An 11,554-nucleotide genomic window follows, 5' to 3' on the forward strand; every position below is an offset into this window, starting at 1 on the left:
TGCACCAGATATTGCCTGGGAGACCATACAGAGATATAGAAACCCAAAACTGTGCTTTTAATCATCAGTACCCACAGCTTTGACACCGATCCAGGCTTCTAGAGTTAAAACCAGCATGAGAGGTCAGTCCTTCAGGTAGGAAAGGGTTTCATATTGTACAAGAATGAGACTAGAAAATCACAAGGGTCACAGACTGTTTGAGGTTGGAGAGGCCTCTGGAAATCATCTAGTCCCGGCCCCTGCTCAAAGCAGGGTCAACTGGAGCAAGTTGCTCAGGGCCATGTCCAGTTATGTTTTGAATATCTCCAAGGATGGAGATTCCACAACTTCCCTGAGCAACCTGCTGCAGCATCTGACCACTTTCACAGTAAAAAAAGTTTTTCTGATGTTTAGACAGAATTTCCTGTGTTTCACTCTGTGCCCATTGTCTCTTGTCCTTTCGCTGGGCACCACTGAAAGATGGTCTTTTTTATACCTGCCCATTAGGTATCTGTACACATCGATGAGATTTCCCCCCCAAGTCTTTTCTTCTCCAGGCTAAACAGTCTCAGCTTTCTCAGCTTTACTTCACGAAAGAGATGTCTTAAGCCCTAAACCATCTTCATGGCCCTTCACTGAGCTGTCTTTAGTATGTCCATGTCTCTCTTGTACTGGAAAGCCCAGCCTGCACACAGCACTCCAGGTGTGGCCTCACCAATGCTGAGCACAGGGGAACGATCACCTCCCTTGACCTGTTGGTAAAGCTTCTCCTGATGCAGCCCAGGATGTCATTGGCATCTTCGTTGTCATCGGCACCTTCTTTGCCACAAGGGCACGTTGCTGGCTCATGTTCAGTTTGGTGTCCACAAGGACTCCCAAGAGCTTCTCCACAAAGCTACTTTGCAGCCAGTTGTCCCCCGGCATAGACTGGTGCATGGGGTTGTTCCTCCCCAGGTGCAGGACTTTGCACTTCTCTCTGTTGAACTGCATGAGGTTCCTCTCAGCCCGTTTCTCCAGCCTGTCAAGGTCTGTCTGCATCATGGAATCATAGAATCATAGGTTGGAAAATATCTCGAAGATCAAGTCCAACAGTCAACCCAACACCACCATGCCTGGTGAACCATATCCCGAAGGGCAATATCTACACGTTTTTCAACACCTCCAGGGATGGTGATTCAACCACTTCCCTGGGCAGCCTGTTCCAATGTCTGACCATTCTTTCAGTAAAGAAATTTTTCCTAATATGCAATCCAAACCTGCCCTAGCGCAGCTTGAGGCCATTGTCTCTCATCCTATCACTAGTTACTTGCGAGAAGAGACCAACACCCGCCTCACTACAACCTCCTTTCAGGTAGCTGTAGAGAGCAATAAGGTCTCCCCTCAGCCTCTTCTTCTCCAAACTAAACAGCCCCAGCTCCCTCAGCTGCTCCTCATCAGACTTGTTCTCCAGACCCTTCACCAGCCTCATTGCTCTTCTCTGGACACGCTCCAGGAACCCAATGTCCTTCTTGTCGTGAGGGGCCCAAAGCTGAACACAGTACTCAAGGTGCGGCCTCACCAGTGCCAACTACAGGGGCAGGATCACCTCCCTACTCCTGCTGGCCACGCCATTCCTGATACAAGCCAGGATGCCGTTGGCCTTCTTGGTCACCTGGGCACACTGCTGGCTCATGTTCAGCTGGCTGTCGACCAGTACCCCAAGATGATTTTCCACCTGGCAGCTTTCCAGCCACTCTTCCCCAAGCCCGTAGCATTGCATGGGGTTGTTGTGACCAAAGTGCAGGTCCTGGCACTTGGCCTTGTGGAACCTCATACAGTTGGCCTTGGCCCATCGATCCAACCTGCCCAGATCTCTCTGTAGATCCTTTCTACCCTCGAGCAGGTCGACACTCCTACCCAACTTGGTGTCATCTGCAAACTTACTGAGGGAGCACTCAATCCCCTCATCCAGATCATTGATCAAAATATTAAACAAGACTGGACCCAGAACTGAGCCCTGGGGAACAGCACTTGTGACCAGCCACCAGCTGGATTTAACTCCATTCACTAGCACTCTCTGCGCTCAGCTGTTCAGTGAGTTCTTTACCCAGCAAGAGTATACCCATCCAAACCATGGGTAGCCATTTTCTCCGGGAGGATGCTGTGTGGAACAGTGTCGAAGGCCTTACCAAAGTCTAGGTAGATGACATCCACAGCCTTTCCCTCATCCACTAGGTGGGTCACCTGGTCATAGAAGGAGATCAGAAGAAGGAATGTCAACACAACCCTCTGGCGTATCCTCATCCCAGGAAAAATCAATGATGTTCTTTCTTTTCTCTTTAAAAGTTTAAACTTTGATATACTTAATGATGACTTTTTCATCCCTTTCTTTTTCTCTGAACTGACTTCAATGTCAGCTGAGTTAAATAAGAATTTTAGATGTGCGAAAGAATAGAAATCCCAGTCCTTTACTATTTTGCCAATCCTTTAACTGATCCACATAGCACAGCAGTCCTTAGAGGAAAGCCTTTAGAAGATCTCTGTTTACTTACACTCTTTCAATATATGATTGAACAAAAATGGATGATATTTTTCCCTTCAGAAAGAAGTTTTACTCTAAAGCTAGACTCTTTTGTGAGGGAAGCAATCATGGGCTTCCTCCGAGTGCTGCATTGGTGTATTTTTCAGTTTAGTGCAGCAAGCAAGCTCACTCTCTAATCTAAACGGAATAATAAAATGTTTGAGCTATTTCAGTTTGGCTGTTCTTTTGGGGAAACAATTATCGGCTATGTGATACCATATTACGTTCGTCTAGAAATTTTCTGTGCCTGACATTTCCAGGCTCATTTTCCTTACGACTTTACTTACAGCAAATTAGTAGTTATCAATTTGATCTTCATTTTAATCTTTCACCAAATTAGATTTCCAGTGATGTGACAGATCTAATGCTCCTTCTGTGTGAATATTTCAGCACATAAGCATAAAAGCACCCATGTGTTTAAATCTTGTTTATACTGGCCGGCATTCCTCATCAGTTTATTCAGAATAAAATCTAAATGTTAAATACAGATTTTGTTCTCTCATACATTTTCATGCAAAATAGTGGAAATTGCCTTTGCCACTAGCAACAAAATCTTTCTGCCAAGGTATAAAGGAATCCACCTTGATGAATGTTCTGAAATATTTAAAGCTATTTGCACCACAGATATGCTAAAAAACTTCAGGAAAACAGCAGAGTGGGAGTTGCTTGTTTCTTTTCTCTAGTAAGCCAAATAACCTCAGCTAAAAGCTACTTAAAACCACCTAAAATGTTTAATATTTATAAGTTAACAGTGTATGCAGAGCCGGAGTGCCTTCATTTTCCGGTTTGTTCAACATGTTTTCAGAAAAGTATCAAATAAACAGGTTTAATTTATACACGATACTGAGTCTGTTCAGCTTGCATGGATTTCCATGGGAGTTTAAGAACTCAGTGGAAACAAACTCTCTTTCCTTAATTGAAAGTGAATTCATTAAAATCTTCATTATTAGTATTCTTTCATAGTACATAATTTTTTTAGTCTCTCTGCTGGCTGGCTCGTTCACGTGCAAAGGGGCAGGAGGAGGAGGAGGTTGTTCATTTGTGTGACTTTCTGCCAACAGATGGGCTCGTGGACTGTATGGATCCTGACTGCTGTTTGCAGAGTTCTTGCCAAAACCAGCCTTACTGTCGTGGACTACCTGATCCCCAAGATATTATCAGCCAAAGCCAACAGTCGCCATCTCAGCAAGCTGCCAAAGCATTTTATGACCGGATCAGTTTTCTCATCGGAGGAGACAGCACTCACGTCATACCTGGGGAAAATCCTTTTAATAAGAGGTGAGCGTGACTCGTCATTTACTCATGAATACAAAAGAAATTGAAGAGTACGTGAGACTCGCATTAGGAGAGCCACTGTGACTGTGAATTTCGTGGCGGGGACTTTCAGCAAAGACCTTTTCTCTTAATGTATCGAATTGCTTGTTTTGTCTCATTTCCTGCAAAATTCAAATTGCCAGTGCCAGTAGGTTACAGAAGGTACTTGCCATGCATAGTACCTGTATTCTAACAGGGCACGTCATTAATGATTAAATAAATCTTTATTTAACCAGTTGATTTGGGCTAGCACAGTTGGAAATGTATCAAAGCAATGAAAACACTTCAAAAGGAAAAGCAAAGCTGCACTTTTTAAACTGAGCTCACTAAATAATATAAATTATGAATTAATGTAATAGAACTGTTAAGTGCACGACAGTATAATTGCATAAACTATTTGACTGGTGCTCTGCGAAGCCATAATGACCTGAAAATAAACCAGTAACAGGAAGCAGGTGTCTGGGATCTCACTGAGTGAAAGAAGATGATTTACACTAGAACTACTGCGTTTGCAGTAATTTTACAGCATTAATGTGTTTGGGCACAGCAGTTGATTAAAAGTTGTTGCACAAATGTTCCTTATTGCTCTTTTAAATTTTGTACTTCATAGTCCCTGCAGTTTTACAGATTGCTTTGATACTAATTGAAAAGTACGTTGTTCTTTTAGAGTCTTCCAGAGGTATGACTTATAGTGGAAACGTCTAGAGTTTACAAGTTCTTAAAATTCTTCAGTGAATTTCTAGTCTTAGTAATTCAGTACAGACAAAATGAGCCAAAGTAAAATCAACAATATTGAAACAGAATTACTATCTGTAGATTTCAAGGCATTTGTTTGTACAATGTAAATTATGTGAACTCGTAAAAGGGTTAGAGTCTCAGAAATGTTTTTTTGGTGGTAGCTGATACCTTGTAGAGATGTGTGTGTGTTCACTCTACTAGCTTTTATTCATTCAAAAGAGAATGACAGAAGCAAATTTGTAATTTGATCCTGCATCTTTTTCACAGTCTTGCATCTGTCATAAGGGGCCAGGTATTAACTGCTGATGGAACACCACTCATTGGAGTCAACGTCTCCTTTCTCCACTATCCAGATTATGGATATACAATCACTCGCCAAGATGGAATGTAAGTTCCCTTTGAAGAACATCTAAGCCATAAAGACAGCAAAGGCATTACTGAAGAGCTGCTTGTAAAAATAAGATATAATAAAATAATAGAATTAAAAGACATTAAAAAAGTGATTGACTGAAGTTGTACTCTGTACATTCTTCAAATGTAAAACATGCTGATTATGTACTTTAGAAGTAGAAGGGCTTGCTTAATTTAAACGCAGCATCCCAAACTCCGTTCTCTTAGTGCTGTATTATGTAATATAATTTAATTGATTTCTCCATTGTTCCCAGTAGAGCCATTCTGCCTTCTGAGCAGTACAGTGGAATGAAGAATCAATCCATAAAATGGAGGCTGTGGATGGCTTTGGGAATTTGCTGACTAGCTAGCCCTGTTGGGTTTTCTTCCTAGGTTTGACTTGGTAGCGAATGGTGGTGCCTCTCTGACACTGGTGTTTGAGCGATCACCGTTCCTGACACAGTATCACACAGTGTGGATTCCCTGGAATGTCTTTTATGTCATGGATACCCTGGTCATGAAGAAGGAAGAGAATGACATTCCTAGTTGTGATCTGAGCGGATTTGTAAGGCCAAACCCCGTTATCGTGTCATCGCCTTTATCCACCTTCTTTAGAATTTCTCCTGAAGATAGTCCTGTCATCCCGGAGACACAGGTAAAGTGTGCTTCAAATAAATAGTATTTTATCACAGGCTGGTATTAAGCAACCATAATGAAAAGAGGGCAAACCACTGTTTAAAAAGAAATAATTCTGACTAAGTGCTAAGAATTTGCAACATGTGATTACTTTCAGAACAGTTTATTTATTCTATGGGATGATTTTTAAAATTTCATATGGAAAAAAAAAGATAAGAAAGCTTGGTGTACACCAGTGTCTGGTTTTATATTTGCTTGCTTCATTTAATTTACAGAATGTCTTCAGCAATCAGGCACTGGCCCATCAAAATGGACAAACTGTAGTACATCTGACTTTTTGACTGCCCTCTTGCTAGAAATGCGCCTCAGAAACTGAAAATTAAAGGTGTTTTTCCACTATGACTGGAAGACCCGTGCAGTTCAATTTATCTGCTTAGTCCTACTTAAATAGCACAACACTCAGATTTATATAAAATATAAGAACTCTCTGTAACACTGAGGACAGGCTTACAAGCCAGTGAGCATGTGTGCTAATCTACTTCTTCAGAACTTGTAATAATGAACTTCAGGCTTAACATCAAAACCTTGCTTTAAGTGGAAAATCTGTGGCTGGAATGTCTTTTCTCTAACACAGGTGTATTAGATTCCTCCATCTCAAATAACTAATCACTAATTCAGTCTTCCTCAGCTCTTAAAGCAGAGTTACATTTCAAGAAGTAATATTTATCTCATTATTGATTTCTGATAAAACTTTTCCCAGTGAAACAGCATGCTTTCTGCCTCCCGCTTTCTCTCCCTCTCCCTTCTCTCTCTTGTCTTTCCCTCTCTCCTTTCTCTCTCTCTCTCCTTTCTCTCTCTTTTTCTCTCCCCCACCTTCACAGTGTCTTAATTACACAGGGGACACCTTTACCCATTCACCAAGAAATGTCCTTGCCTCTTCAAGGGAAACATAGAAAATGTATTCAAATGTTTTCATGCAGAGCTCTTAAGAAAAGAGCAAAATCATTAAGCAATTCATGGTAGGAGTGGATTTAAAGTAAAGATGTAAGGAAATTACGACTAAATGCTCATACAAATCTAGACTGTGCTAGAAAATTGTTGCTTTTATCCTCACTATCATTTCTGTGCCTTTGATAGTTGCAAGTCAATTAAAAGAAAGTCTTTGCAAAACACAGTCCACTGACAAACAGCTCTGATTTACTTGTTTTGGCAACAGATGATAGATTCAGTTCCTGAAGTGATGGAAAATGGCTTAGATAGACGGGGTATAAATCAAGAAAAAAGTAATAATAGAAGAATGTCGAAAAATACATATTTTCATAAAACACTTGTAATGTCTAGGTAAACAAGTCATTTCATGAGCAGTGGGACTAATGAAGTCTGGATTCCTACTAATTCCCACCCACTGCTATAATTCCGGCTTTCTGCCACATCCCGTCCTTCCCCCACGGACTGCATTCAGCCTTTTTTTTCTCTTGGGAGTACCGACTTGGCTACTTCTTCCCTACCTGAACGCTTTTTTTTAGAACCCCTGAAGGAACTGAATTACCTTTAGGGATTTCTACTGTTATTTCAAATGTGGTTGAAACCTGGAAGCAGGTTCAGAAGTTGCAAGGTGGGAGGTCTGACGGGCAGGACGGATGGGTCAAGTTGACTTCCCTAGAAAACAAGCCAGAAAGAAAGATTGTATTCTCAGCGGATCCTAGGCAGTTGATGTTGATGGGTCATTTACGGCGAGGTAAAAATAGTACTGTTGTCGTGTATGCAAAAATGCTGTTCCAGTACTGTGTAAAAAAGGAATATTATTTTCTATATTCTTTGCTCATCACACATGTAATCCCCTGCTTCGGCAAGTGGGAGCTGCACAGCCATGCCTGGGACGTACCCCTTTAGGGTCAGGTTCCCCTCGGAAATGCATCATGCTCAGCTCAGTCTCCCAGGAAATTCACTGCTCTCATAAAAGATGGACAGAACCAGATTCCGTGCAAAGCTATCCGTTCAGCTGCAGAGGAGCTGCTGTAGATCTTCGCACAGAAAAAGAGGCAATGCCAGTTTAAAGTGTGGGAGACTGAGTGAAGGCACAGAGAAAGAAACCGTTCCCCGTGTTCCTTCAGTCAGCGTTAGTCACCATGTTCGTGTGGTGTGTCAGCACGCACTGTCACGCGCTACAGGGGAAAATGATGGGCTGCCATAACCATCATCCCCTGACGTGCTTCATCATCTCTTGGAGATAAGGTTTCCAAGAAAGTGCACAGAGTGGCTTGTGAATCCCAAATTGATCAGAGGGGGAATTAAAGTCTGTGCCAAAGAAGCGGCGCAAAAGAAGACTGAAAAAAGAAGGCAAGCAAAGGGAAAGAACAAATGCAGTGGGTGAAGGGGTGGCCACAGAACCAACAGATCGTTGCTCAAGAGGGATGATAATAAATAACATGGTAACTAAATTTGGACTGCTTAGGCATGACCTTATCTACTTTTAATTGCCAGTTAGCATGCTCTGCCTAGACTTAACTAGCTGAGATTAATCAGTGTGGAACAAGACAGTAAACTGCATGCAGATGAGGAAAATCCGGTTGAGCTGGAGCTGCTTACATGTGTTAGGTATTATTGTTGCCGTCTTTTTCCTAATATAATAAATGTCTGTTTGCCACATAGTGCAGTGTGGTCTGGCAGAAACCCACGTGTGAGTCACAGTGAGCAAGTCTGAAATTGAGGTTTTGAGGCTTTCATTCTCCTAAACTTCTGTTATTCACTGTTACGTGTGCTTGCAAGATGCCTTCTGCTGGTCCCAAGCAGCTTGTTTCCATCACCTCAAGTGTGTGGGAGAATGAAGACTGAAAAGTTTTCCTTCAAACTATATGTTCAAGGTTGCTCACTTTTTTTTTTCCCTCTCCCCTGGCTCTCTCTCACTACTGGCAATACTATACAGCAGATGTTGGCAAAATTTATTTACCCAGAAGTATTCAGTGTAAGTAACTTCAGGGTGTCCAGATTTTCAGCAAAGAAATTAACCTGTTTTATCATTTTAAAAGGCAGTATAATAGGAGGTCTGAATATCCCAGTATTACATGGATGCTGCATGCTAATTTCACTTAGCTAAAGTCTCCAGAATTTCAAGTTTGTACTCAGGAAAAAAATGGAGATTGCTCTTGGAGCCAAATATCTCCATTTCTGCATCCTTGTTTTCGAGCACGTTTTCTGGTTTTCTTCTCTTTTGCCTTCTGTTTGAAACTGTATATACACCTTTTGATTTATTCTTCTGTGGACACATTTTTAGGTTTTTACGCGTGTAGGGCTTTTTCCTATCCTTCTTCTCTGTGGTATCTCAGCAATGTTTTATGTCTAGAAAAAACAAGTATTTTTCCCCTTTTCATTTCTCTTTGCTTTATATTGTTAACTGAAGTTATTTCTTCATAAGTTTGCCTAAGAGCCTCAATTCTAGAGGAAGTCTGTTTTTAAAAGGAAAAGATTTTTCCATCTTGAAATAAGCAGTTTCTGCTTCTACTTAAAGAAGTATAATTTTAGTACTCCTTGATCTCAACCTTTGTGTAATAGCAGTAGTTGCCAATGTCTACATGTATCTAAAAATTCCGTCTTTACCCCTCTCAAACCAAGATGATGGTAGATTTTAAAGCAGTGGTTCAGCTCTTAATTCTTGGCAAAGAGCCCTTTTCTGACATTAGGACTAAAGTTTGCACTCATTTGTGAAATCTGTTCTCAAATCCTCTATTAAGTTGCTTATTTTGCCAGAAAAATCACAGCACTACAGCAGGCATTTTTCCCCCTAATTGGATTAAATTCCTTATTCAGGGTTCATACCATCAGAGCCTATCACCTGAATCATGTTATATTTTGGAGCAGGAAGGCATTCCTGAGCCTGGGCAGCTTTAGTCCTGCTGGCCACGAGGGACGAGGAGCCGCGCGCAATTTATGTGACTCAGTCGCCAGCTTGGACTCTGAGGACAGCAAACTCTTGTCTTTGTGAAAATTGAGGTGACCCTTGTCTCAGTCCTGTAGGGTAAATATTTCACATCTGTCCTTCTGAGAAGCTTGATCATCCGTAAATAAAATGTCAACCATTAGAATCCGGTGGTTGGGCTATAACTCAGTCCCCTTAGGGTATCCGCCTTTCCGGAGGTAGTTTGATACTCTGTCTGGAAAAGGTAAAGTACAGCCAGGTTGGTTGTGTTGGCAATTCCTGATGTGAGTTTTATACCCGGTGACTTTCCTGATTGCTTTACAATTGATGTGTTGTCATGGCTCCCGTGGGATGCTCTCTGCTGTGCCTGATGATTTAGCTTTTCGGATGAACATTAAACCGTTTAATTCTCTTTGTAATGCTTGATTATGGAAGAGAGATTGAGATGAATAACCTTACCTCTACATTTCTAAGTTCTCAAGAAAGTAAGTTACTACAGAGGATATTTTATGGAAAGAAGGAAGTTGTAAGTCAGATTTCCAGCAGATATTTGAGGCTTCTGCAGAAACTAATAACAGGGGTTCAGGTTTTGTTTTAAACCTCGCTGAGAACCGCATGAGTGTCCTAGTTCCTAATTTGATAGTAATCCAAATACACAGTGGAATTTCTTGGAAATTGAAACTTCAAGGTGTCCTCTTTATTGCCTGTTATCCCAGCCGAGAGTACTGGAAGACCACCTCAGAGTTTAACGCTGCTCTTCCACAGTTGCAGTTGTAAAAGAAGCAGTGGTCGTAACAGGAGAGCAGTGAAGTCCATTAAGTTGTGTCCTGTTACAAGCGTGTTATTTCTTTTTCTCCTCTTGCTTACAGAGACCTCCATCTGTTAGACCAGTTTTGACGTGCAGTATATGAGAGTCCTGCTGACGTCTCGAGGAGGAATTTGTCTTTTGTTCTTAGGTGGTTTGTGGTTTTTCCTTCAAAGTCTTAGAAAAGGAATATGTTCACAATCACTTATCTCTCTAGAGAGAAGGGGCTTTGTTTGTTTAGAAAAGATTTGCTTGTTCTCTGGCTTAGATAGTGTGCGTATATTGGACTGAGGGAGAGCAGACTAGATTTACGAACAGAAATGATGCCACTCTCGCCTCCTTCCAACTGCTTCTCATTTCTTCTCAGCGATGGCAGGTTCTTGGTGGGCAAAAAAACAAACACTCAAAGGTTAAGAATTAAGAATTTTTGAATCTAAATTTAATTTGTCTAGTCTCTTCCAATTCCTCGTTTACTTCCTACAGCTCTGTAACAGTCTTACTGGAGAAGAAGAATCGCAAGCCTACATGGATCAGATGTAAATAACCATTCGTGCCATTCTGATTTTTTGTTACTGCTGTTGAGAAGGAGATAGCTATAATTAATATCATATAAATCGTTCTTTATATCCCAGAAAAAGTGCTAATGTAGAGGGTGGTGTAGTACCTGTTGTCCTCCTCCAGAGCATAAACCGCATTACCTGACCCTGTTCAACACAGACAGTCAGTTGTTTAAAAGCAGCGTCCAAGGATTTCTCTAGCACAAGCGCTGACTTCGCACTTCTTTACTAGCCAGCTTTTGATCACACTGAAGTCTCCAGCCTAACATTGGTGGCAACGCTCTCCCTGAAGTCTGATTCCCACTAATATTAATTAGTGTTTGGTCGTCAGACTTCAGGGCTAGGAGACAAGGAAAATAAAATAAAGCTTTCCAAATTTACTTCCCCCGGAGTGCTCCTTTGACACCACAAGGCTCTGGGCTTGTGCTTCAGCATCCTTTGCCCTCTCTTCCCATCAGCGAAACATTATCTTTATAAATGTGTCTAGATACTTTTTTCTTTTTTCTTTTTCTTTTCCAATAATCTGGGATACTTGTGCTGTTCACCTGAAGTGCTGGCTCCCAGTGTTTATGTCCTGACTGAGGTATAGGACAGTACAGGCTGTCTTCATCCACGTTACGCAGAAACCTTTCACATCCATCCATCACCCATAAAACCTC

The 11,554-nt window shown here is 41.5% G+C and overlaps 1 protein-coding gene across 28 annotated transcripts in view; it reads left to right on the forward strand.

Moving 5' to 3' along the window:
• The window catches only part of TENM3 (teneurin transmembrane protein 3), a 1,446,905-nt gene that overhangs the window by 1,388,179 nt on the left and 47,172 nt on the right, over positions 1–11,554 (forward strand). For all 28 annotated transcript variants that reach the window (XM_075421787.1, XM_075421794.1, XM_075421795.1 and 25 more), the window contains 3 exons: positions 3,601–3,817; positions 4,859–4,978; positions 5,375–5,636. In XM_075421787.1, the coding sequence (XP_075277902.1) occupies positions 3,601–3,817; positions 4,859–4,978; positions 5,375–5,636 (599 nt within the window). The remainder of the gene's footprint in view (positions 1–3,600; positions 3,818–4,858; positions 4,979–5,374; positions 5,637–11,554) is intronic.

Source organism: Opisthocomus hoazin, chromosome 5 (genome assembly GCF_030867145.1).
Source record: "Opisthocomus hoazin isolate bOpiHoa1 chromosome 5, bOpiHoa1.hap1, whole genome shotgun sequence".
NCBI classification, from domain to species: domain Eukaryota; kingdom Metazoa; phylum Chordata; class Aves; order Opisthocomiformes; family Opisthocomidae; genus Opisthocomus; species Opisthocomus hoazin.